General features: G+C 38.6%; 1 protein-coding gene across 2 annotated transcripts in view; it reads left to right on the top strand.

The window, feature by feature from the left end:
• Positions 1-26,256, top strand: part of M1AP (meiosis 1 associated protein) — a 64,404-nt gene that overhangs the window by 14,280 nt on the left and 23,868 nt on the right. For both annotated transcript variants that reach the window (XM_087863601.1, XM_045788370.2), the window contains exons 2-3: positions 3,711-3,896; positions 5,654-5,822. In XM_087863601.1, the coding sequence (XP_087719727.1) occupies positions 3,711-3,896; positions 5,654-5,822 (355 nt within the window). The remainder of the gene's footprint in view (positions 1-3,710; positions 3,897-5,653; positions 5,823-26,256) is intronic.

Raw genomic sequence — 26,256 nt, 5'->3', positions numbered from 1 at the left:
AGGAATCAGTCCCATTTACAGTTGCACCAAAACCCATAAGATACCTAAGAATAAACCTAACCAAAGAGGTAAAAGATCTGTACTCTGACAACTTTAAAACACTGAAGAAAGAAATTGAAGATGACACAAAGAAATGGAAAGACATTCCATGCTCATGGTTTGGAAGAGCAAATACTTTTTTAAAAGATGTTATTTATTTGAGAGAAAGAATGAGAGAGAGCACAAGTGGGGTGAGGTGCAGTGGCAGAAGCAGACTCCCCGCTGAGCAGGGACCCTGATGCAGAACTCAGTCCCTGGAATCCAGGATCATGACCTGAGCTGAAGGGAGACGCTTAACCAACTTCCAGGCACCCTGGAAGAACAAACATTGTTAAAATGTCTATATTACCCAAAGCAATCTACATATTGAACGCAATCCTTATCAAAATATCACCAGCATTTTTCAAAGAGCTAGAACAAACCATCTTAAAATTTATATGGAACTCCAATGACCCCAAATAGCCAAAGCAATCTTGAAAAAGAAAAGCAAAGTTGGAGGTAAAGTGGGAAAGCTAGGTTCTTGTCTCACAGAATCAAAGAATGACTCTCACAGACAAAAGGAGTGAGTAAAGCTATAGAGTTTTATTAAGCAAGGATACAGAAAAAGCTCTCAGGAGTGAGAGGGATCCCAACAGGATTGCCACTGAGGGCTTTTAGGGTTGGTCTTTTATAGAAGTTAACCAGGGAACTTAAATCTTTTTGACTTCTCTACTGGCGACACCATTGATTAAGGACTAGTGATAACATCTTTAATGGCTTACTTCTTTTTAGGGTCTGGTTATTTTCTGTTGACCACAGGAGACTGTCATAAATAAGACTTCCTCCTTGGACACCTAGGGCAGGGTGGCCTGGAGTGTTCCTTTATCTCTGATTCCCTTATACCTCCACATTTTTGGAATTTCCATGATCCTGATCACGTAGCCCCCTTACCTATCTCTCCCTACCTAGACCCACCTGTCCCTTTCTCAGAGGCATCACCATTCTGGACTTCAAGTTATATCACAAAGCTGTAGTGATTACTGGCACAGGAATAGACATGTAGATCCGTGGAACAGCATAGAAAACCCAGAAATGAACCCACAAATATATGGGCAATTAATCTTCAACAAAGCAGGAAAGAATATCCAATGGAAAAACACAGTCTCTTTAATAAATGGTGTTGGGGAAAACTGGACAGCAATATGCAAAAGAATGGACCACTTTCTTACACCATACACAAAAATAAATTCAAAATGAATTAAAGACTGGGGTGCCTGGGTTGTCTCGGTTGATTGGGCATCTAACTCTTGATCTCGCCTTGGGTCTTGCTCTTGAGGTTGTAAGTTTGGGCCCCGAGTTGGGTCCCAAGCTGGGCTTGGAGGCTACGTTAAAAAAAATGGATTAAAGACCTAAATGTGAGACAAGAAACCATCAAAATCCTGGAGAAGAACACAAGCAGTAGCCTCTTTGACATTGGCCATAGTAGCTTCTTACTAGATATGTCTCCTGAGGCAAGGGAAACAAAAGCAAAAATGAGCTATTGGGACTTCATCAAGATTAAAAAAAAAAAAAAAAACTTCTGCACAGTGAAGGAAACAATCAACAAAACTAAAAGGCAACCTTCAGAATGGGAGAAGATATTTGCAAATGACATACCTGAGAAAGAATTAGGATCCAAAATATATAAAGAACTTATAACTGAACACCCAAAAAACAAAATAATCCAGTTAAGAAATAGGCAGAAGATATGGATAGACATTTTTCCAAAGAAGGCATACAGATGGCTAACAGACACATGAACATCACTCATCATCAGAGAAATACAAATCAAAACTACAACGAGATATCACCTCACACCAGTCAGAAGGGGTAAAATTAACACAAGAAACAATAGGTTTTGGTGAAGATGTGGAGAAAGGTAAACCCTCTTGCACTGTTGGTGGGAATGCAAACTGGTGTAGCCACTCTGAAAAATAGTATGGAGTTTCCTCGAAAAGTTAAAAACAGAAATACCCTGTGATCCAGCAATTGCACTGCTAAGTATTTACCCAAAATTACAAAAATACAGATTCAAAGGGACACATGCACCCTGGTGTTTATAGCAGCATTATCAATAATAGCCAAATTATGGAAAGAGCCCAAAGGTCCATCAACTGATGAATGGATAAAGAAGATGTAGTGTACATATATACGATGGAATATTAGCCATAAGAAAGAATGAAATCTTGCCATTTGCAATGATGTGGATGGAGCTAAAGAGTATTATGTTAAGCAAAATAAGTCAGAGAAAGAGGAATACCATATGATTTCACTTATATGTAGAATTTAAGAAAGAAAACAGATGAACAACGGCAGTTGGGGGGTGGCGGGTGGAGAAGCAAACCATAAAACAGACTCTTGACTATAAAGAACAAACGAAGGATTGCTGGAGGGGAAATGGGGGTGTTAAATGAGTAATGGGGATTAAGGAGGGCACTTGTAATGAGCACTGGGTGTTGTATGTAAATGATGAATCACTAAATTCCACTCCTGAAACTAATATTACACTGTATGTTAACTAACTGGAATTTAAATAAAAACTATAAATAAATAAATAAATAAATAAATAAATAAATAAATAAATAAATAAATAAATGTATCAGTCTTCAGATTCTTTTAGGGGGTACATGAAATTTTTGAAGGCCACTAGTCTATATATATGGTCTCATTTGTTCTCATTTCTTTTTTGAGTAGGTTTCTTATCTTCCCATCTAAATTACAAATTCTCTTTGTGTAAGAATTACATCCTATTTTTTGTGTTTTTCCCAGAAATTCAGGAAGAGGAGCATGTTAGCAAAGTAAGCAGCTGTGAAATTGAGTGGGGCAGGGGTTGACTTAAGTACCCTGGCAGTATTGCACCTCATGCTTATGAATTTTATGTGCATTTTGCAAACATTGCTCAGTTCTGCTCTTTGTCAGGGTGGTTTCCTCATCCCAAATATAATTCTTCCCCATCCAACCCCCATCTGTTATTGATGTTTAGAATTCAAATAGTGTCACATATTTTCATTCCACATTTATCCAAAATGTATACATCCTTGGGAGAGGTAACATTGATATAGATTCAGATTATATTAGATTACTCCCTTTTTATAAAGGGAGGTGAGATAGAACCAAGAGGTTTACGTGTTGGCTTCTTGAGCTGACTTTAGACTAAGCCAACCATCCCTTTACTGAAGTCATCCTGAGGAGCAGACTGGGTAGGACCTTATCAGTTCTGAGATGATCAACCACACCGAAATCCTCATTTCTGGGAAGTAAAGAGGCTCCCAGTGCCTAGACTGACTAAGAAATGAAGATAATACTTTAGAGTGACCCTGCTAGGCCTTCAGTTGGCAAACCACCCCAAAGTAAAACTCAGCAGTCACAACTGGACTTCCCTTTGGGTGAGTAAATGAATTCAAACACTTCCTTTCGTGTTTCTGGTAACTCCACATAATCAAAGCCCTTTGGCTGCAAATTTTCTTTCTTCTGGTATAGGGAAGATTTTAGTGCAGTGCTTAGAGCATAGTAGGCATTGAGTAGATGTTGGTCAAATAAATAAATCTTCAGGAAGGGAAGGGACCCCTGAGGAGTAATTGATAATGAAGTTAGACTGCCCATTAATCTGGAACCTGGGTCGCTAAAGATCTTTGCTTCGTTTTTCTCTGCAGCAAGTGAAAAGGAACTTTGCTAGGCTGCAGGCCTGCATCTCAGAACTCCGCATGTTGCAGAGAGAAGGCTGTTTCAGACCACATGGCACTTCTCTGCAGCTGGCAGTACAGGATGGGCTCCAGCAGTTCAAACAATACAGCAGACACATGACCACAGGTGCATCTCTGAGCTACACTTCCCTGGAGGTAAGAGATACTGGCCTTAGTTCTCTAAGCCCATTTCAGGCCATCTAGATGCTTCATTATTTATCATCCATATATTGTTCTTTGTTACATACACTTTGATGCTAATTTTCAAGGCTAGATTTTCATCTCCCTGCAGGCAAGAGATATGTTCCTTTTTTCCTATAGCCTGTGCAATTCTTAATACAGAGCTGGCATAGAGAGAAATGCTAAAAATATGGGCTGAAGTGAATTATAATGAAACTGAAATCAAAATAAAATCTGAATATGCCATCTGCCTCTGAATTTTTGAAACTTGTAAAGTAATTCTTAAACTGCCTAGATTGGTGTCTGTATTTATATTTCCTGGGCACCCTTAAGAATTTACGATTGTTCTTAATCAAATTTTAGCATCAAATTGAGTAAATTTTCTCAGACTTAGCAAATGTGCAAATTTAAAGATTGCTAAAATTCTAGTGCAGACTAAGACAATCTTAAAAAATTTAAGTAAGTCATGCCTGGGTACGCCACTGGGTGCATGAGTGACTGTGAGTTAAAACACATTCAGTCTTTGGAAACCTCAGGCATCAAACAGATGCATTTAAAAAAATAACTGTGCTTTTATCTGCATCCTTCTTCATTAATCAAAAATGTCCAAGCCCTGGGGCATTTGGGTGGCTCAGTCGGTTAAGTGTCTGACTCTTCATTTCAGCTCAGGTCATGATCTCAGGATCGTGAGATTGAACCCTGCATCAGGCTCCATGCTCCTGGTGGAGCCTGCTTAAAATCCTTTCTTCCTCTCCCTTTGCATGCACTCCCTCCATGCTCTCACTCAACTCTTTCTCCCTTAAAAAAAAAAAATCCAAGTACCAAAAAAAAATGTCCAGGTGCAAAAGAGAATTGCATATGTTTAATATTTGCCTTCCAGATTTTTAAATTCAAGACAAAACTGCTAATGAAAACGTAACAGCGTATTCATTCAGGTGAAATAAAACATTCAGATTATACACAAACACTTCAATATTCCTTCAGGTTAGATACATTGATCAAGAGTGAGTACATTATAGGGGCGCCTGGGTGGCTCAGTCGTTAAGCATCTGCCTTTGGCTCAGGGCGTGATCCCGGCGTTCTGCGATCGAGCCCCACATCAGGCTCCTCCACTGGAAGCCTGCCTCTTCCTCTCCCACTACCCCTGCTTGTGTTCCCTCTCTCGCTGGCTGTCTCTATCGCTGTCAAATAAATAAATAAAAATCTTTAAAAAAAAAAAAGAGTGAGTACATCTTAGAATTAAGAAAACAAAAGAAACAGTTCACGTGTATCCAGGTTGAACAAGGAGAGAAATCTATGTAGAAGCACCACCATGCGAAAGAAGCATAGAGGCTCTCTGATATTTAGTACACACTTAGTGACTGGAATTTAAGGGTTCTATTTCTTTGTTGCCTTGTAAAATCAAAGCATTTTGAGCATGAGAGATGCTACCAGTGCTTCAAGCAATCTTAAAAAACTAAAACACAGGAATGACTTCTCACTGGTCACTTTCTGGGGTAGGCCTCACCTGTTGGGAAGTGTCCTGTGACAATTTGTCCCACCAGACCTCTCCCACCAGAATCTGTCAAATGAAATTTGATTTGTAAGTTACCATGAAATCTTCTTCTTTGCTTCAAAGACAGTAGCCACTGCCACAGACTTCTGCTGTGTCTGTCCTCCAGATCTAACCTGCTATGTTCTTCACTCTGTACATCAGGGAAAGTAGACACATTGATTCTTGGATTTATTTCCAGATTACTGTTCTGACTTCCCAGCCTGGAAAAGAGGTGGTCAAACAACTGGAGGAAGGATTGAAAGATACAGACCTAGGCAGGGTCAGGAGACTTCAGGTGGTTGAGATCACAAAGGGAGACCTAGCGTATACGGACTCAGTATCCCCTGCTGAAGAGCCTAGCAGTGATGGTAAGAATTAAAGGAAAAGGTAAAAAAGAATTTTAATGAGTAGTCAGGAAGATTATTTTCCATGGTCTTTTTTGTTCTTCAATGAAATGAAGTCAACAGATTTCACTACAATTCAGACAGGTGTTTTTAAGTGTATATATAAGCCTAATATATATTAAGTATATATTTACTATTTTAACAGGATCATGACATACATAATAGTCTATAACCTTCTTTGCGCATTGACAGCTATCTATGTTAGTGTCTATAGATCTGTCTTATTTTTTACTGGCTACATGACTTTCTTACTGTGTTTGGACCATAGTTTGTTTAATCACTTATTAATGACCAATTTGGTTTATTACACTTCGCTATTATAACCAATGCTGAATAAACAGACTTATATGCAGGACTGGCTTCATGGACTTATGACCAGTATAGTCACACAGGGCCCAGCATTCAGAAAAACCCTATGCTTAGGATTTAATGCTCTTTGGTTGCTCTCTTGAAATTCTTAATAATTTTATCTTTGAATTTATATTTTACAAGTGAAGTTTGGTGAAACAATGGAGCATGTGCCAAGGGATTAAAGTGTCATCTCATGCATGCTCTGCCTCCTGTGTCCTTCCCACCTCCCCATAATGGGGTTCTCAGTTGCTAGCTTCCCAGCTCTGGTGTCCCCAACCTGCCTACTCCAACCCAGCAACTGCTGGTGCCCAGGTCCCTGCCAATAAATCCTACATAAATTACTAATAATTCTAAATTTCCTAGAATAGCAAATATTCTGAGTCTTAAAAAACATATAGGAATTAGTCATGTAGAGGAAGAAGAAAAGAGCACTCAAAATGAGATGTGGTGGCATGAGAAAGCAAGATTAATCAACTTCCAGGGCAGTGCCCATGTTTCCCTATGACTAGAGTCGGTCAGGCAGAAGCAGGAGTAAGTCTGTAAAGGTAGGCAAGGATTTGATCAAGAAAGGCCATACAAGGGCGCCTGGGTAGTGCAGTCGTTAAGGCGTCTGCCTTCGGCTCAGGGCGTGATCCCGGCGTTCTGGGATCGAGCCCCACATCGGGCTCCTCCGCTGTGAGCCTGCTTCTTCCTCTCCCACTCCCCCTGCTGTGTTCCCTCTCTCTCGCTGGCTGTCTCTCTGTCACATAAATAAATAAAATCTTTAAAAAAAAAAAAAGAAAGAAAGGTCGTACATGCCATTCTAAGACATTTAGATTTCGTTCTAAGGCAGTGGAAATTTATGAAAAGATTTTGGTCAGAAAGTCAAGGAGAGTTTCCCAAATTATGGAGTTTAAGAGATTTTTAACCAATTTTAATTTATCCAACACTCAAGTTACTGTTCACCCTTCAGCAGTCCTTTCTGGATGTATTGGCCTTCTCCAAGGTTGTGCACATGGGAGGAGTCCCTGTTCTGATACTATTGATCTCTTCCTGGTCACACTTAGATAACCCACTAATTAGGTCAGAGAGTTAGAAACTAAGAGTGTGTTTCCCCTCAAATCCTGACACATGTAGGTCCTTCCAGCATCATGAGGCCACTGACATTGTTCTGGTCCAGAAGGAAGGATAAACAGCCTTAGCTGTGTGACTTATGAGCTCTTACCCACTTGGCACACTCTGCTTTTCTCAAGCCAGTCTCCTCACTGAATGTCTTTCTTTCTCTCTCCATCTCTTCACTTATAGTTGTCTTTTCCTTTGAATTCCCTCTTCTTTCCTCTGAGTTCCTTCCCTTATCCTCTTCCAGCCAAATCCTCCCCAACCCTTAAGGTCTAATTCATGTTCCTGATTGCTATATTGATTTTCCTCTCCTTAGAACAACAATATCACCTGTGGTGTGTACCAAACAATTTAGCACTTGATTAAATGCCATGGAGAATTGTTCACCATTGTTTAATTGTGTGATAATTTTATCTTCTCCTCTAATCTGTAAACTACTTGGTATCTTTTCTTTCTGGATTAAATTCTAAGTACCTTGGGATTAGGAATTTGTCTTACTCATTTCTGTGTCTCAGTGTGTAGCATATCCTAGATTACAGGTGATATTTGTTGAATGAATTGATGACACCTGTGGAGAAAGATCTAGGTCTGCCCAGCATCCCCTGAATCCCCATTCTCTAGTAACACCTTACCTTCCTGGTCAAAGAGTGGGCCATCACCCAGGTGAGGCCATCGTAGTTCCTCAGGTCACCAGAGTCCTCCCTAGTATGTTCTCAAACTGAATCTGCGAGAGAGAAGCTCTTTTTCTTTCTCTTTGGCCATGGATATATCAGGCATGGACTATGTCCTTTTCTCCCTTCAGTGACTGTATCCATTAAGAATTTCCTGTATCTCTAGTGGCACAGACCTCAGAGTACTGAGAGGTCACCTGATGCCTTTATTTAGAATAGTTGGTGGGCTAGAGCTGTATAGAAGAGCTTTTACATTCAGGAAGACTGCTTTCTACCTTGTGTCACTGCTGATGATCTTGTAACCTCCTATTTGCTTATAAATAATGCATCACCCCATAAATTGCTTGTAATTCCTCTTTGTGGGCTAAGTATATGTATGGTTCATAGCTTGAAATCTTCCCAGTTTGCCTGTACTTTCCTCATAACTATTATATTCCATTGATGTTTGCCTCATCTTGGTGTCCTTATGAAAAGATTAGCAAAAGCAACTTCTCCATTCTCAAAAAGGTGAGAGTTCCAGAATCAGGTTGTCTGAGTCTAAACTCCAGTTCTGTCACTTACTAGCTGTGTAACTTTGAGTGAGGCACTTAGTCTGTCTAAGCCTTAGTTACTAATTCCTGCCCTATGCAGTAATTGTGTGGATTAAATGAGATGATGTGTGTTCATTAGTATATAATAAATGTTCAGTAAAAGTCAGCTAATCTTGTTAATACTTCTGAAAATTTTTGCATATAGGTGGTTTAATATTTCTGAGATTTGTTTTTAATGGCCAGGTCCCAAGTGGACTGTAAGTTATCTGAGGATAAGACCGTGTCTGATGTATTTTGTATCACCAGCATATATCATTCAGCCTGGCACATAGTAGATTCTCAATAAATGTTTCTTGAAAAAATAAGTGAATTAATGGAAAAAAACAAATGACTTGGGAGAGGTGATGGTCACCCTCTCAGACGTCAACTCAAATAGTTAGGCTCATATGTCAAACACTCATAGCTTCCCTTTGTAGCCCATGAATATCATGAATTAATTCAAGCACTTCTGGAGTCTAATTTTTGTTAACTCTGGTAACCATGATCATCTATTAAAGAGAAAGTTTCTCTACTCCACTTTTAGAGAGACCAGTTACAGGGAAATGTTGATACAGATTCATTTAAAAAATAACTGTGAGAGTATGTCCTTCAATCAGTCAAAATTCTGCCTCCTTTAGTGCAGTCCTACGCAGTGAGAACTAATTATAAAGATGACTTGGAGACTGCAAGATCCAGAATCATCAAAATAAAAATGAACTTAGGAATGAAGAAAGTAGATTCACATTTTAGAAAATTTTTTAACAAAATCCAAAATGAAAAGAGTAACTTTAAATCACATTCATATAAGTTAAGGTTTTCTATAAATATTCAGACCATATAGCCTATTATATATTTTCTTTCAACCACACAATTGGTGCTTCTTTTTTTTTAAGATTTTATTTATTTATTTTAGAGAGAGAGAGCACGAGCAAGAAGGAGGGGTAGAGGGAGAAGCAGACTCCCCGCTGAGCGGGAAGCCCAATGTGGGACTCGATGCCAGGATCCTGGGACCATGATCTGAGCTGAAAGCAGACACTTAACTGACTGAGCCACCCAGGCGCCCCATAAATGGTGCTTCTTTTCATCTGCTCCTGCTTGGTCTAACTGGTGCATTTTTTCTTTATTTTAAAATTTAGCTGGAAGATCCAGTCTAGCTCTCTTTGTAGTAGCTTTTGTCTGGTCATTTTACCATTTTTTATTACAAGTTGTACAAATTAAAATATTGCATAAGTATAATATAGACCATTCAAAATGACCCAAAATTCTGCTCTCCAGAGATAACCACCATTAGCAGGGCAGGGCACATTCTGCTGAATAATTTTCCTTACACTACATGGATATGGACACACATGTAACATTGTTGTTATCAACACTTTCACAAAAATGTAACTATACAGTACTCACTGTTCTGTCTACATTTTTATTTTTTCATTTGTCTTATTATCCAATTTTTTTTTCATATTGACACATAGAGAACTAATCTATTCCTTTTAACAGCTAGGAAGCATTTTACTGTATAAATTCATCACTATTTATTCAACCATCCAGTTGGATTTTTACATTTTACTGAAGAACTGTGTGACCTTGAACAGTTACTTAAACTTTTTATTCCACAATTTTTTCATTTACAAAATAGGGCTAATAAGAGTAGCTGCCTCATAAGGTTTTTATGAGGATTAAATACACCTTGCATATAAAGCACTTAGAAGAGTGCCTGGCACATATGAGCAGTAAATAAACATTATTTGTGATATTAATAGTAGTAATAGTATGGGACGCTGGTGTTGCTCAGTTGGTTAAGCATCTGCCTTCTGCTCAGGTCATGATCCCAGGGTCCTGGGATCGAGTCCTGCATCAGACTCATTGCTTGGCGGGGAGCCTGCTTCTCCTTCTGCCCTCTGCTCCCCCTGCTTGTGTCTTCTCTCTCTCTTTCTGACAAATAAATAAATAAAATTTAAAAAAAAAGTAGTAGTAGTAGTAGAACCTTTTTATATATGCCCTTTTACTGAGAAAAATTCAAACTCTAACAATATTTTATTGAGAAAGAAGATAGGACCATAAAATTTTTTTTAGATTTAAAATCATTCATAATCCTACTATCTGATTATACTGATTTTATTTTTGCACATTGTTTCTCGGTATTCACAATCATGTTTAGGTTAGATAGTTATAATTCACATATGTGGTATTTTGTTTTCATGTAACATAATATTATAAAACTTTTCCCACAGTTTTTGTAGCTTTTCTTTTCCGTTATTTATCCATTTTGTTCCTCTTTTGCTCTTAAAAGAGGACTAGAAGTGTTGGTCTGTGAAATAGAGTTATGAGGAGGTATACCTCTCACAGGGGAAGCTGGTGGTCTTCTTTATCTTTATATGCCCTCTTAACATATATGCCGACCCTGCTCATTAGAGCAGATCCCTAATGCTGGATCTTGATCATAAATTTAGGGTCTAGGAGAGCAATTCCAGCAGCCAAAGTTAACTCCATAAAAGAGCCATTGATGGAGGGAATAATGCTGCTAGCTTTACTCATTTTTAAGTAAGTTCTGAGCCTCAAGGAAAAGATATATGAAATAAAAGCCACAGTCTCTTAACCTACTCTAACTTTTGTTTATGGATCATAATAATAGCAACATTTATTAAACACTTACTGTCCAAACACTTTCTTTTCTAAATCGTTTCCACAGGGGCACCTGGATGGCTCAGTTGGTTAAGCATCTGACTCTTGATTTCAGTTCAGGTCATGATCTCAGAGTTATGAGATCGAGCCCTGCATTGGGCTCATGTGCTGGGCATGGAGCCTGTTTGAGAGTTTCTCTCTTCCTCTCCCTTTGCCCCTCCTCCTTCTCTGAAATATATAGATATATAGAGATAGATAAATAAATAGTTTCCACATATTATCTTATTAATCCTCATGTATCTAGATGAAGAAACTATGGCATAGTTCCTTATGCACATTAGCTTTCCCAAGGTTTCTCAGTTAAGAGATAGAATAAGGATTCAAGTCTAAGCAGTCTGACTCCAAATCTCCCATACTTTACCATTCTCTTTACTGCCCTAGTTGAAAAGGGCAATAGAAATAACAATTCAAACACTGGTTCTTTGAAAAAACTGATAAACAGAGAATCCTCTGGTGAAACTAATGAAGGAAAAAGAGAAGGGAAAAAAACAGAAGAAACTATGTTAGGGTTGGGAAAAGGGAACATAACTGCAGATAGAACTATGAATTCAAACATTTAGACAAAAATGGACACATTCCTAAAAAGATATCAAATTTAACTCACGAATAAAAGATCTGAATGGTTCCCATAATGTACCAATCTTAGATGGCTTTACAATTGAGTTCTATCAAGCTTTCAAGGAACAGATCAGTCCAATCCTATACAAACTCTTCCACAAGTGGAAGGAAGGAAGGGAGGGAAGGAGGGAAGGAAGGAAGGGGAAAAGAAATAAGAAAACAACCAAATACACCCCCCAGTCTCAAAAGACACCATAAGAAAGTGATAAGACGGGTGCCTGGGTGGCTCAGTTGTTAAGCGTCTGCCTTCGACTCAGGGCGTGATCCCAGAGTCCTGGGATTGAGCCCCACATCAGGCTCTTCCGCTGGGGGCCTGCTTCTTCCTCTCCCACTCCCCCTGTCTTTGTTCCCTCTCTCGCTGGCTGTCTCTCTCTCTGTCAAATAAAAAAATAAAATCTTAAAAAAAAAAAAAAGAAAGTGATAAGACAAATCGTAACTCTATATCTAATTCAAATGACCGATAAAGAGCTGGTGTCCACATTAAACAACTTCTTAAAAAAATCCAATTTTGAAATGAGCAAAAGATCTGAATGGGCATTTCACAGAAGAGGAAATGTTAGTGGTAAATTAATATAAGAAAATTTATCACCCTCATTATTAAACAGGGAAATACAAATTGAAATAATGATATATCATTTTATGCCCACTAGTTTGCAAGAAGTTTCACTGTAGTGTTTACAGTAGCAGAGCAGTAGAAACTCTTATACACTGATAGAGTGTAAATTTGGTACACAGCTTGTCATTTTGTTGTAAAGTTACATTCACAATATCCTATAATCCAGCAATTCCGCTCCTAGGAGAATATCTCCACAAAAACTTCTACAAATGTGTACCTAGAAACACATACAGGAATGTGAATATTGATATTATTCAAAAAGTCAAAAAATTAGAAACCACTCAAAATGTCCATTGAATGAGGCATGAACAAATATTATAAGGTATATTCACGAAGTGGAATATCATATAGTTATGAAAATGAATGAACCACAGCTACATACAATGTGGATGAATTGTCTCAATATTGAGAAAAAAGCAGATAACCAAAGATATAAAATATGATACCTCTTTATAAAGTTCAAGCAAAATTAAAATAATAAAACATTTGTTTAAAATAATGAAACTACTTTTAAAAGGAAAAGAAAATTTAAAAAAAAAAATTCAATGTGGCAAGGTTTCCCTTGGAGAAGATCAGGAAAAAGGATACAGATATCTTAGTAGTATTGTTGATATTCTATATCTTAAGTTGAATAAAGGATTCATGAATGTTCCTATTGGTGTTGTGCTTATAGCTTACATAAATGTTGCATGTGTTCATTTGCATATAATAAAAATTTTATAATAGCTTTCTAAAGAATGGCTAAGTAATAAATATACCAGAATTAAAATGGCTGGTATGATCAATGCACTTTGGCATCCAGAGGGCATCTGTCCAGACTGACAGCAGCGTACTTGTTGAGTATACAAGTCTTTCAGCCAGTTACAAATCAACCTAAGGATGCTGTCAGCCAGCCTGCACTTCTCGGCCTTGTACACAAGGATATCAGGTTCCCTTTCTAAGTGCTCACAAACCATCTGTTTAGTATTTCCTCTAGACTTTGCTAGGGATTAATATCAACTCTTTTGGAAAGCTATTGTATCCATATGTGTTCTCAGAAAACACCAATGTTAACAATCCAAACATAGAAGGTAAAGATTCATTGCTTCCTAAAGGAGTTCAGAAAAAAAAGTAAAAACAAAAACAAAAACAAAACTTATATGCTTCATGCTTCAGTGCAATTGTCAAACTCCACATATTGTTTCCCCTGCCAGTGTCTTGGAAAATAGACCAGAAAACGCAGCTGTTCATTGAGTTTGTCTTTGATAACCACATTAAAGTCATTTCCCTGTGGTGTTAAGACTAAATTAGAACCACTGTTGTATTTATTACCTAAAGATTTTCAATACAGAGAGACATCTGCTTATTTCATTAACAGAAGCCATGGTCTCAGAAAATGTTAGTTCTTCCCTTTTTTAAATTGAATTAAAGAATTTTTTTAGAGTTCAACAGAAAATCTAAAGTTATTTGAAAATAGAAAATTTTTAAAAATTTCCTCTCCAAGATTATGAAGAAATATTTTACACACTGTACATTGTACCCATTCAAAGTGTAAATTCAATGAGTTTTGACAGTTGCATATGCCAACAAATCATCACTACAATCAAAATACAGAACATTTCTATCATCCTTAAAAGATTCGTTTTGCCCCTTTACGCTCCTTCCCTCCCGATTCATTCCCTAGTGTATGCTACGATGTATCTCTTGTGTGTAGATTAGTTCGAATTTTACATAAATGGAATCATATAGTACTTGTTTCAGACTTTGAGATTAATCTATGTTGTTGTTTATACCATAGTTTCTTATTATTGCTGACTAGTGGTATATTGTATGAATATGCCACATTTTGTTTAACCATTCACCTGTTAATGGGTGTTTCAGTTGTTTCCAATTTTTGGCTATTGTGACTAAAGCTGCTGCAAATATCCATAAACAAATCTTTGTATGACATGTTTTTATTTTTGTTGGGTCTTACTGTGTTTATTGTTCATCTTTTTTCATCCATTTATTTCAACCCATTTGTGCCTTTATATTAAAGTGTACCTCTTATACACAGCATGTAAATGGGTCTTGCTTTTTATCCATTCTGTTAATCTCTGCCTTTTATTTGGAGTATATAGTCCATTAATATTTACCATAAGTATTGATACAGTTGGATTTAGGTATACCATTTTATTTTTTGTCTCCTCTGGTTTTTGTTCACCCTTTCACTGCTTTCCCACTTTTTTAGATTATTAATATTTTTAGAATTCTGTTTTAATTTATATTTTGTAATTTAGCTATATTTCCTTACATTACTTTTTAGTGGCTTCTCTAGGGATTATGTTATAGATCCTTAACTTTTCACAGTCTACTCAGAGTCAGTATAGTACCACTTTGCATAAAACATAGAAGCTGCAAGATTACAATACTTTAGGGTGCCTCGCTGGCTCAGTCGGTGGAGCATGAGACTCTTGATCCTGGATTGTGAGTTTGAGCCCCACATTGGGTATAGAGGTCACTTAAAAAAAAATAAGAGGGGTACCTGGGTGGCTCAATCAGTTGTTTGCCTTCAGCTCAGGTCATGATCCCAAGGAGCCCCACGTCTGGCTCCCTGCACAGCAGGGAGCCTGCTTCTCCTTCTCCCTCTGCTACTCCCTCCCCACTTGTGCTCTCTCTCTCTCTCTCTAATAAATAAATAAAATAAATAAAATAAGATTATTATATTTTACATAAAATGTAGAAACCTTACAGGGATTAAAAGATATTTTTTAACTTTTCTGCAGCCTACTTAGAATTAATATAGAACCATTTCATGTGAAATATATAAACTTTGCAACCATGTAGGTCCATTTATCCCCTTCACACACACACAGACACATACTGTCTTTTATTTAGAAGTTGCCATGTGGATTACATCTACGTTATAAATTACACAAGACAGTATTATAAATTTTGCTTTAAACAATCATGTATTTTGATGAAACTAAGAGAAAAATATTCTTTTCTTTTCCAATGCTCTTCACTCATTCCTGAAGATCCAAGTTTCCTTTGGATATTATGACCTTCAGCTCAAAGAATTTTTGTATTTCTTATAGCTAGTTCTGATGGTGACAAATTCTCTTAGTTGTTATTTATCTGAAAATGCATATTTCATCTTCATTCTTGAAGAGTATTTTTCTTGTATATATAATTATGGGTTGACAGAATATTTTTTTTCTTTCAGCATGTTAAAAATGTTGTTCCACTATCTTCTGGCCTTCCGTGGTTTCTAATTAAATATCACAGTCCTTGAATCACTTTCCCCTGTATGTAAAGGATCATTTATCTGGCAGCTTTTAAGAATTTTCTCCTTATGTTTGTTTTTCAGCAGCTTTACAATGATGTGACTAGGCACAGATTTCTTATTTAGGGTTCACTGAGCTTCTTGAATCTATAACAATTCTGTACCCAATTTCAATGTGTAGGGGCATTTTTCTGCAAGCAATTCTACACCAGCTGGGTGTCCTACAACTTAACTCAATTCTGGCGGTATCCAGAGACAAATCAGATCCACAAATTAAGGGCTCAGTCCCACAAAAAAAGCTCACACATGTGCACACGCACACACACACATACCAGATACTAATCACAAGTCCAGGTTGTCACCTATGCTTCTGATTGATCAGCTATAGATCAGAAGTTCCGATGACCACCTCATTGGATTTGAGTAATTTGTTAGAGTGGTTCACAGAACTCAGAGAAACATTTTACTTACTAGATTACCATTTTATTATAGGAGGATATAAATCAGGAACAGCCCAATAAAAGAAATGCATAGGACGAAGTGTGAGAACAGAGGATCAGAGCTTTCATGCCCTCTCCCAGCACACCACTCTCCCCAAATCTCTACATGTTCATCAATCCAGAAGCTCTCTGAACCACATCCTTTTAGGGGTTTTCATGGGGAATTCATTACATAGGCACAGTTGATTAAATCATTGGTCGACAAGTGATTCAACTTCTGGGTCCCTTTCTCCTCCCCAGAGGTCACAGTGTGGAACTGAAAGTTCCAACCTCTAATCACGGGACTGACTCCTCTAGCAACTGACCCCATCCTTAGGTGCTTTCCAAACGTCGCCTCATTAACATGACAAAAGATACCTTTATTGCTTTCTCACTTAGGAAATTCCAAAGGTTTTAGGAGCTCTGCCAGAAACAAGACAAAGACCAAATATGTATTTCTTATTATAAGCCACAGTATCACAACCTATAAATTTATATCCTTGATTCAATATGGGAAATTCCCTGTCATCATCTCCTCAGATATTTTTTCCATCTCATTCCCCTTTGTCTCTTTTTCTGGGACTCCAATTACCCACAAGTTAAACCTTTTTAAATTGTTTTACAGTTTTCCAAGCCTCTGTGGTTGGTTTTATCTTGTTCAGATTTTTTTTCTTTCTCTTTTTAAGATTAAATTATCTCCATTGACCTATCTTTAAATTCATTGCCTCTCATCTCTCATTCTCAAACCCACGCAGTGAATTTTCTTGTTCAGATATTATATTTTTCAGTTCTAAAATTTCCATATTATTTTTTATATTTTCTATTTCCCTGATATTTCCTATCTTTTCATTCATTATGAACATATTTTCCATTCCTTGTTGAGCATAATTATAATTTATATGTATAGTTATATAATTATGCTGTTTTAAAATCTTTGATAAGTCTGATACCTTTATCATATTGGTGTTTGCATCTGTTGAGTGTATATTCCTTTGAGACTGGGTCACATTTTCTGACTCTGTATGCCAAAAACATTTGGGTTGTATTTTGTGAATGTTGTTATCGGAATTCCAGATTCTAGTATATTACTGTGAAAAATGTTTGTTTTGGTAGACAGCTAACTTTGTTAGATGCAAAGTGCAACCTGTCTTGGCCTGCAGTAGTCAGGGACTCAGATCTCAGTTGCATTCTTTAAGCCTCAACTATGAGCTGCTTTCAGTTTGTCCCATGCACATGTGGTGCAAGGGTCAGCAAGGTGCCTGGACTGAGTTTTAAACACATAATTTAGCGTTCTCAGGCTCTCTCCTTTCTTGGATTTCTTCCTCACTTTCTATGGGCTCTCGTTGCCCGTGGCTTCTTCCCCTGGTAAGGCCAGTAAAAGACTGAGGCCTTTCTAGTGAAGTTTTAGCTGCTATACTAAGTTCACACTGTTACAACTGGGCCACCCTCAGGGAACTCATTCTTTGCTGGTCACTTGCTCCCAAGTTTCAGTTCCTCTCTGAAATCTACCTTTGTTCAGTCTCCACAGTCCTCAGATTGTTGTTGCTTTTTAAAACTATATTATCTAGAGTTTATAGCTATTATTTATAAGGAAATTAGAACCCAACCAGACTGGAAGACCCCTTTCACTATTGATCAGTTTGGTTCTTTCTTTTTACTTCCTTTTCTATATTCCATTCACTTCAGTAAACTCAAGTCCTCCATCATTTCTCTCTGTATTTACAAGACTATGACTTAAAAGTTCTTCCGATTAAATCCCAACTTTTCACTCCTCCTCTTTTCTCCTTCTCATCCCCTAACACCTACAGAAGCACATACTTCTGCTTTACTTTGGCGAATGACCTGTGTTATTCCCACCCAGCCTTGGACAATCTGGCCACTTCCCCATCTGAAATCAGCCCCATCATATACCTAGCACTGGAGCACTAGTTAGCACAATACAAGGACTAATTGGGGACAGAAATAGACACAAATACAGACATAAATTTAGTATAGGATAAAGGTGGCCTCTCAAATTACAAGGGCACAGATGGACTTGTTCCGAAAGAGGTGCTGGGGCAACTGGTTACCATCTAGAAAGTATTCCAAGTAAAGAATAATATTTAAAGAGTAGTAAAAGAAAACATTGGTGAATACCTTTATAATTTTAGAATAGGGAAAGTTTCTCTACCTGTGACTCAAAATCCATGTGCAGTAATTTGTTTAACTATGTAAAAATAAAAATATAGCAAAAGAAAAATATGGCATGCCAAAAGGCACCATAAATGAAGTCAAAAGATAACTGAAAAAATTGGAGAAAGTATTTGCAGTTTATATCTTGGGTGGGTGGTGGGGACATGGAGAGGAAGGGCTAATATCTCTAATATAAAAAGAAGACTTAAAAACTTTGGAGAAAAAGACCAAAACCCTGCAGAAAAATGGACAAAAGACATGCAAGGAAAATTCAAAAGATATTTTTTAATGACCCTTAAACATATGAAAATATGCTCAACCTCACTCATAATTAGAGAAATGAAAATTAAGACCACACCAACATACTACTTTCCACCTATTAGATTTGCAAAAGTTAAAAAGTATGAGAACACATTTGGATTGCTGATAGAATGTACAGTGCACAACTCTTTTGGAGGGATATTTGGCAATATCTAACAAAATGAAATGTGCATTTACTTTTTGTTTTGTTTTTGTTTTTGTTGATTCATTTATTGAACATTTATTTTTCTATTTTAGTTTTTTTTTAAGTTTTTATTTAAATTCCGGTTTGTTAACATACAGTGTAATATTAGTTTCAGATGTACAATACAGTGATTCGTCACTTCCATACAACACCTGGTGCTCATCACAAGTGCCCTCCTCAGTACCCATCACCTATTTAACCCATCCCTCCCCATCTCCCCTCTGGTAACCATCAGTTTGTTCTCTGTAGTTAAGAGTCTGTTTCTTGGTTTGCAACCACCCCTCTCTTTTTTTCCCCATGCTCGTTTATTTTGCTTCTTAAATTCTTCATATGAGAGAAATGATATAGTATTTGTTTTTCTCTGATTGATTCATTTTGCTTAGGATAATACTCTCTAGCTCCATCCAATGGCAAATGGCAAGATTTCATTGCAGATTTCTTTTTTATGGCTGAGTAATATTCCATTCTATATATGTATGTGTGTGTATGTGTATATGTATATACATATGTATATATGACATCTTCTTTATCAGTTCATCAGTCAGTGGACACTTGGGCTGTTTTCCATAGTTTGGCAGTTGTAGATAATGCTGCTATAAACATTGAGGTGCATGTATCCCTTTGAATTGGTATTTTTGTAATTCTTTGGGTAAATACTTAGTACTGCAATTGCTGGATCATAGAGTAGTTCTATTTTTAACTTTTTGAGGAAACTCCATACTGTTTTCCAGAGTGCTGCACTAGTTTGCATTCCCACCAATAGTGCAAGAGGGTTCCCCTTTCCCCACATCCTCACCGACACCTGTTGTCTCCTGTATTATTGACTTTAGCCATTCTGATAGGTGTGAGGTGATCTCTCATTATAGTTTAGATTTGCATTTCTCTGATGATCAGTGATGTTGAGCATCTTTTCATGTGTCTGTTGACCATCTGTATGTCTTCTTTGGAAAACTGTCTATTCATATCTTCTGCCCACATTTTAATTACATTATTTGGTTTTGGGGCATGTGCATTTACTCGCCACTCCCACTCCTAGAAATCCAATACCTTGAAGACACACCTCCAAAAATACAAAAATGTATATACATATGCAGGATCACAAAGCTGTCACATAGTCTGTCTAGACATATTTTAGGACTTTCTTAGGCTTCCATGTCTTTTTAAAACTATTCCTTCTTCTGCCTAGCTCCCCAGTGAATATTATGTTCTTTCTTGGTTCCTCCTACTTTTGTTTTCACTTCAGAGTAAATCTTTACCTTGGCTTCCTTGGGCATTACAGAGGCAAATCTCCTTAGGCTAGTTCTTGGGGCCATACCAATAGATGCAATGCCTTCCTAGCCCCACTTCCTCTTCATGCAAACCTCCTAAATAACCCATTTCCCTGTTCGCCCTCAACGCACTGCCTATGAAAACACTTTCTCCCAGTCAGCTTTTCAGATTTGCATTGCAATTTACATCAAATGCTCTTTTGCTTATAGAATATGTAAATATGTTTGTGCAGAAAAAGAGAACCCTTTAAATACCTTCTAAGTCTAGTGTTTTCCAAGTCAAACTATGCTTAGACTTTGATATATCTCAATCAGTAGGGACCAACCTCTTTTGCATGTGGGTTGCATTTTTTTTTTATAAAATGAAAATAGAGCTCTTAAGGCCCATAGATAAAATGTATTTTCTTACAACTTGGATCATATACTTTCCTGAAGAGAAAAATATCACAGAAAGAAAGAGAGAAAGAGAGAAAGGAAGGAAGGAAGGAAGGAAGGAAGGAAGGAAGGAAGGAAGGAAGGAAGGAAGGAAGGAAGGAAAGGAGGGAAGGAAGGAAGAAAAGAAAGAAATGGCACTGGATTTTCCTGACTAAAATGTTCACATGTAGACAGCTGCAAGACAGCTTTCTAATCTTCCATCCCTTATAGTTGCGTGATGCTTTAAAGTTACAGAGTGCTTTCAGGTGTCATCGTTTTATACTCAAATGAGCCCTAAGCCTCGGTATTACTACCATTCCCACTTTACAGATGGGAAATTGAGCTTAGAGTGATGAAGAGATTAGTCTAAGGTCGCAAAGCAAGCAACAGGCTGGTGGTGCAGCATTTACTGAGCTCCTGTTGTATGCCAGACACTGTGCTAGTGCTGCAGGCACAGAGGGGGATAAGGTGCTATACCTGGTGCCCTCAGGTGTACACACCCCCTTCACTAACCAAGACTCTCCTTTCCTGCATCTGTCTCCAGCATCTCCTCTTGGCTGGGGCTGGCCAGAGCAGGGCAAGTTATGCAACTCAAAACAGATTGGCTAGCAGGGAATACTGTCAGCTCCTTGTCACTCGGGATTGTTCCCAGGGCTCCAGAGGTGTAGGGATGCAGTGCAGCTTCTCCCCACGGAGCAGTCTCCACCAGTAGTCACAGGCTTCTGCTCCTTTAGAAATACACAGCCTGAGAAAAAGAGATTCTAAAATCTCCCAGCCAAAGCAATTGCTTTGGAAATATTTTCTTTTCCTAATTCATATGCTTACTTTGAAATTAGGTTGGTATCTGTGTCAGAGCTGGGGGGAGGCATTGTTCCTGAGCTTGTCACTAACAGTGTAAAGCAGCCACTGTAAATCATTTTGCAATGATTTTATTCTTTAGTTAACAGTTGAGTCTTTTTTTAGCCCACCTCAGGCTGTATCAGCTTGACCGTCTACCATGGAACTCTCTGGTTAACGACCTAGAGCTAGGAAAGAGGCATGTCCACTCCACGCTGATGGGTCTCTGCTTGAGCTCTGCTCATGGGATTTCCCAGATGCCTTTCCTCTCCTTCCACCACCACTCACTACCACCACAGAACAGGAAATAACGTGTGGGATGGCTGAGCAGAGACATGTGGGCATTCCACACAAGCTAATAGTTTTGTATACCTGCAAACAAATATTTTTAAAATACTAATTCAACAATTGTTTAGGAGCCAAAGCTAGAAAGAGAAAGGAAAGGAGTGCTGGCCCTGCTCTGCCCCCATCTTGCACACTTTCCTAAGGAAAACCTAAGCCTTGCAGTAATGGAACCCACCCTTCTTAGAAGCGACTGCAATGACTACCTTTGTTACCTGAGCATGCTCCTTTGAGGTTCTCATCCTTCACCCAGCAGCTTATCAGCCAGTCCTTACTTCCTCCCTTATTCTTCTTTAGCTTTCTTGTTTTTCCTCCAGTAGCATGGATAGCAAGACCCACTCCTTCACTTTCATGACTCACCCCTTCACTTAGTTTAAGACTCTGCTCAATTATCACCTTCTTAGAGAATACTTACCTGACCCCCAAACTAAAAATTCTCTCTCTGTCTTATACACACACACACACACACACCATACCCTTATCGTGCTTTATTTTTATTCATAGTACCTATCATTATCTGTAATTGTTTTTTGTTTCCACTGTTTGTTTATTGATTGTTTATTGTTTCTTCTCCCACTAGAATGTAAGCCACAAAAGCAGAGAATTTGTCTCTTTCTTTGTTGACACAATCAGTGCCTGGATCATAGAAGGCATTAATAAATAATTATTTGAATGACAAATGAATGAAAGGATGAATGAATGAATGACATCACTACTCTCTCTGAGAAGAGTTCTGGGAAATAAAGTCTCTCTATTCTCATTGCAGTTCTAATGATGTTTTGCTCTTGTAGATTAGAACCTTAGGAAGATGGTCACCACTTGGTCAGTCCTGCACTCACTTCTCTAGAGAGTCTGCACCATTATAATCATCACTACCCTGCTACCTCCTTTCAAGGAGCTTCTCCTTTTTCCCAGGGTCCAAGCATCACCTCCATAAATGAGGCACACTAGCTCAGAAAGACAAGCCAGGTTGCCCCCAACACTGTGAGCTATTGGAGATTACCCTCATTCCATTGTTGATTTTAAATACAGTGGCTAAATGACTCTGCACAGTTGTTCCTGAGCAAACTTTGTCTACTCTGATTACTTATCCTAGTTATTAACATCCTGTACTACTCCCATATTCAGAAGCTAGACAACACTGATTGCCAACTGGCCTGGGAAGGCCAAGATATCACAGTTCCATAGTTTTTGCAGGGGCCTTTGACATTTTTGGAGTCACAGCACTCTCAAGAATCTGATAAAAATTAAGGACCTGTCCCCCTCCTCTACCCCATTAGAATACACCTATGCACATACAGATGGAGTTATATACAATTTCAGGGGGTTCCCAGAACCTCTAAAGTCCATCCTGCTCAAGAACAGACCATATGAGGGCCATTTGGAAAGGAACAGTTCTGGCCTATAGGTCAGGGCCTTTGTGGGACTGGGGAGGATCTACAGGACTAAGCTGGAGCATCATTTTCCTAGGTCTCTACTTTAGATATTCTATGTCTGTTTGTGTGTTAAAGTGTTGCATTCTTCTATCTTAAACACATTTCCATTTTGTAACCTTGTTTTTGGGTTGAATTCTGAGAAGGACTGCGTTAGGCATTACCTTATTTTCAATCATTTGGCTCTGTTAGTTTTTCCTATTATTGTGGGCCTTCCACAAGAGCTCAGTAAATGGTGTCACTACTTGTGGCCACAGGAGGGCAGGGCAAGTCCAAACACTGAATGTGAATGCTGACCACAGCTTGGCGGCAGTGAACCAGTCCTTCCTCGTCCTCACCGCCCAAATACTCAGAGCCACACTCCTGTAACCTTCTTATTTCATACCGTCAGTGGGACCGTCTCATTCAGTGCCCAGTGCCCTGCTCTCTAGTCAAGATGGGAGCTGCTCTTCAACATCTGAGGAGAGACAGGTCTCTTCCCATTCCCCAGGTTTACCACATTTCTTTTTTTTTTTTTTAAGATTTTATTTATTTATTTTTGTGAGAGAAAGGGAAAGGGAAGAAGAGAGAGCACGAGTTGGGGGTGGGGGCAGGAGAGGCAGACTCCCTGACGAGCAGTGAGCCCGATGTGGGGCTCCATCCCAGGACCCTGGGATCATGACCTGAGCCAAGGGCAAAAGCTTAACCAACTGAGCCACCCAGGTGCCCGGTTTAGCACATTTCATTGTATCTGTGAGAAACACAGTTCTCTGATCTTTGGTGTTCTTACATGTTAGTGGTGGGGAGAAAGCAGTCGCCAAGGGAAGTGACGGGGGGGGGGGAGAAGTTTTTTAAAAAAGGAAAGCACTGTCTTATCTTGTAAGAGCAAATCATTTTGTTGATGAGAGAAAAGGAAGAAAATGCCATTTGTTGGACCTAGGCATCCCATTCATAGATAATCATCTCACTTCTCATGTCTCACTATAACTATGAAATAGGTTGTACTACCCCCACTTTGTCCAAAGTCACATAACTATTTCAAGTTGCAATTCAAATCCTGCTCTTTCCATCACATCCCACCATTTTCATAAACTCACGGAAAGTGAAGAAAACCCTTCTGAAGAAACAGATTAGCAAGAGTAATTAGTATTGCCCAAATGAAGTCCACAGATACGCAAGAGTTGATGATTAAACCCAAATAAGGGAGGATATAATTAAACATAACTTCCGGGACAGAGTCAGTTTGGAGCTGAGTTTTGGGGGAGGAGTGAGCCATGGATTGACAGAGTAATAAACGCTCTAAGGAAGGAAGGAAGTCATGTGGCAAGGAGACTAATTTAGTTGAAGCAGAAGAGTTACAGGAAAAAGTAGTTAGAGCTGAGGAGGGGGAGCATTGTTGAACTCAACAGGCATTTGCTAAGCTTCAGCTCTAAGCTAGCTACTGAGCTAGGGAATGGGGAATGAATAGGCATAGAGGATCTCGACAGGCAGGGGTGGGGACGAACCGTATGAGCCATCACAGAAGGGAAGAGTGGGGTATTTGAGGAATAATGAGTAGAATCAAGTGTACAGGGTGAGTAAGGCGAATAAAGAAAATGTCCAAGGAAGGCAGTATGTGGTCTTTAGCAAAGGAGGGAACTGATGAAACCATGTTTTAGAAAAATTAACTGGTAGTAGTACATAAGTACTGGAGGGGAAGGAATGGAATTGATAGGACAACTAAGACACTACTGCCATGATCCAGGCACAAGGAAAGGAATGCCTGAACCAGTGACAGAAAATGGATAAAAAGTTCTCCCTCTAGTGTGTTCTGGTTTCCAGATTCGTCTTTAGCTTGGCCAATGTGACTGTCCCTGAGAAACTGCTGACTCCCTTCTGAGCCTGCAAAACTGTGGACTCAAATCTGAAGTACGGAGCCTCTATGGGGATTACATGAGAACTTTTGCAAATGAAGAAGCTCTGTGGATCTCCCAAGAACCTGTAGGTTAAGAAATTGGAAAAAACTTCAGGAACATTGATGGGGTGTCTGCAGGGAAGGCTGGCATTTTCCTTCATAAAGGCAGCACATTTCAGGCTTGGTTCTTCAGCTTTGCAGGATCAGAAAGTTGATTCTGTCAGCAGCATCTCAGAGATAGACTCACCTTACCGCTGAAGACCAAAGTATAAGTCAGAATATCTTAGATGGAGAACCATAACCATCATAACACCAAGAACAGCAGAGACTTGACAAACACAGCCAGCGCCAGCATGCCCTCTCCTCTGAGTCACACTCAGATGGGCACTACCTGTGCCTTCTCCTGTTGCTTCCTTTCTCTGTGCTCCATTTCCGGCCAACCCTTTCCCCTTCTAATGGACACATTCATTCTGTGGATAAGCCAGTCTCATCCATAGGCTATAGCCAAATCTTGCTCTGGTCAGTAAGCCATTCTCTTTTCTTAAGGTAACTATTTTTCATTGGCCTCACCACTCTGTTGATATTGTAGTTTAACTATCTAAGGAAAGTCCTGTTTTTCTGTTTCCAGGTTTTTGGTGGGAGATAAGTTGCTGTGGTCTCCTTATATTGCCATGGTAGGAGTTTCTAATCTTCCACTCTTTCCCTGGGAAAAAGAAAAGAAACACTTATTTCTCTTCTGCAAAATCTGTTGTTTGAAAGCTAAACCCTATTATCCTCTCCACTTTTAAAGAGCCTTCACTCAATTCCATGTCTTTCATTTTGTATCTGCCTTCTCATGCTTTAATAATGATATGGCCTTTCTGAAGTTTTGGGTTCAGTTCTTTCCATACTTGTTACTCAAATTGAAGCCCAGGCCTCAGGCTTAGAAAAATTAAATTACTTCTTGTTTTGCCTCTGACAAAACTCATGTTGTTAAAAAGATACTTTCTCTTTACTCACGAGGAACATTTCTTGGGCGGTGACTTCATATTTATCACAGTAGTACCGAGTACATAAATGTGGCAGATGACAGTTTGAGGAGGAATGGTCAAGAATAACATAGCTTTATAAACTTCTTAAGGGAAAAGAGTATCATATAATCTTTGTGCTGTGTACAATATTTCATCTTCTGTATAGTACACAATTAAAATTACTGCTTGATAGAATGAATGAAATACATGGTTAAT

The sequence above is a fragment of the Ursus americanus genome, chromosome 7, assembly GCF_024610735.1.
Source record: "Ursus americanus isolate L20-20 chromosome 7, mUrsAme1.1.p, whole genome shotgun sequence".
NCBI classification, from domain to species: domain Eukaryota; kingdom Metazoa; phylum Chordata; class Mammalia; order Carnivora; family Ursidae; genus Ursus; species Ursus americanus.
The sequence above is the reverse complement of the archived record's forward strand: the minus strand, read 5'-3'. Positions and strand labels throughout refer to the sequence as shown.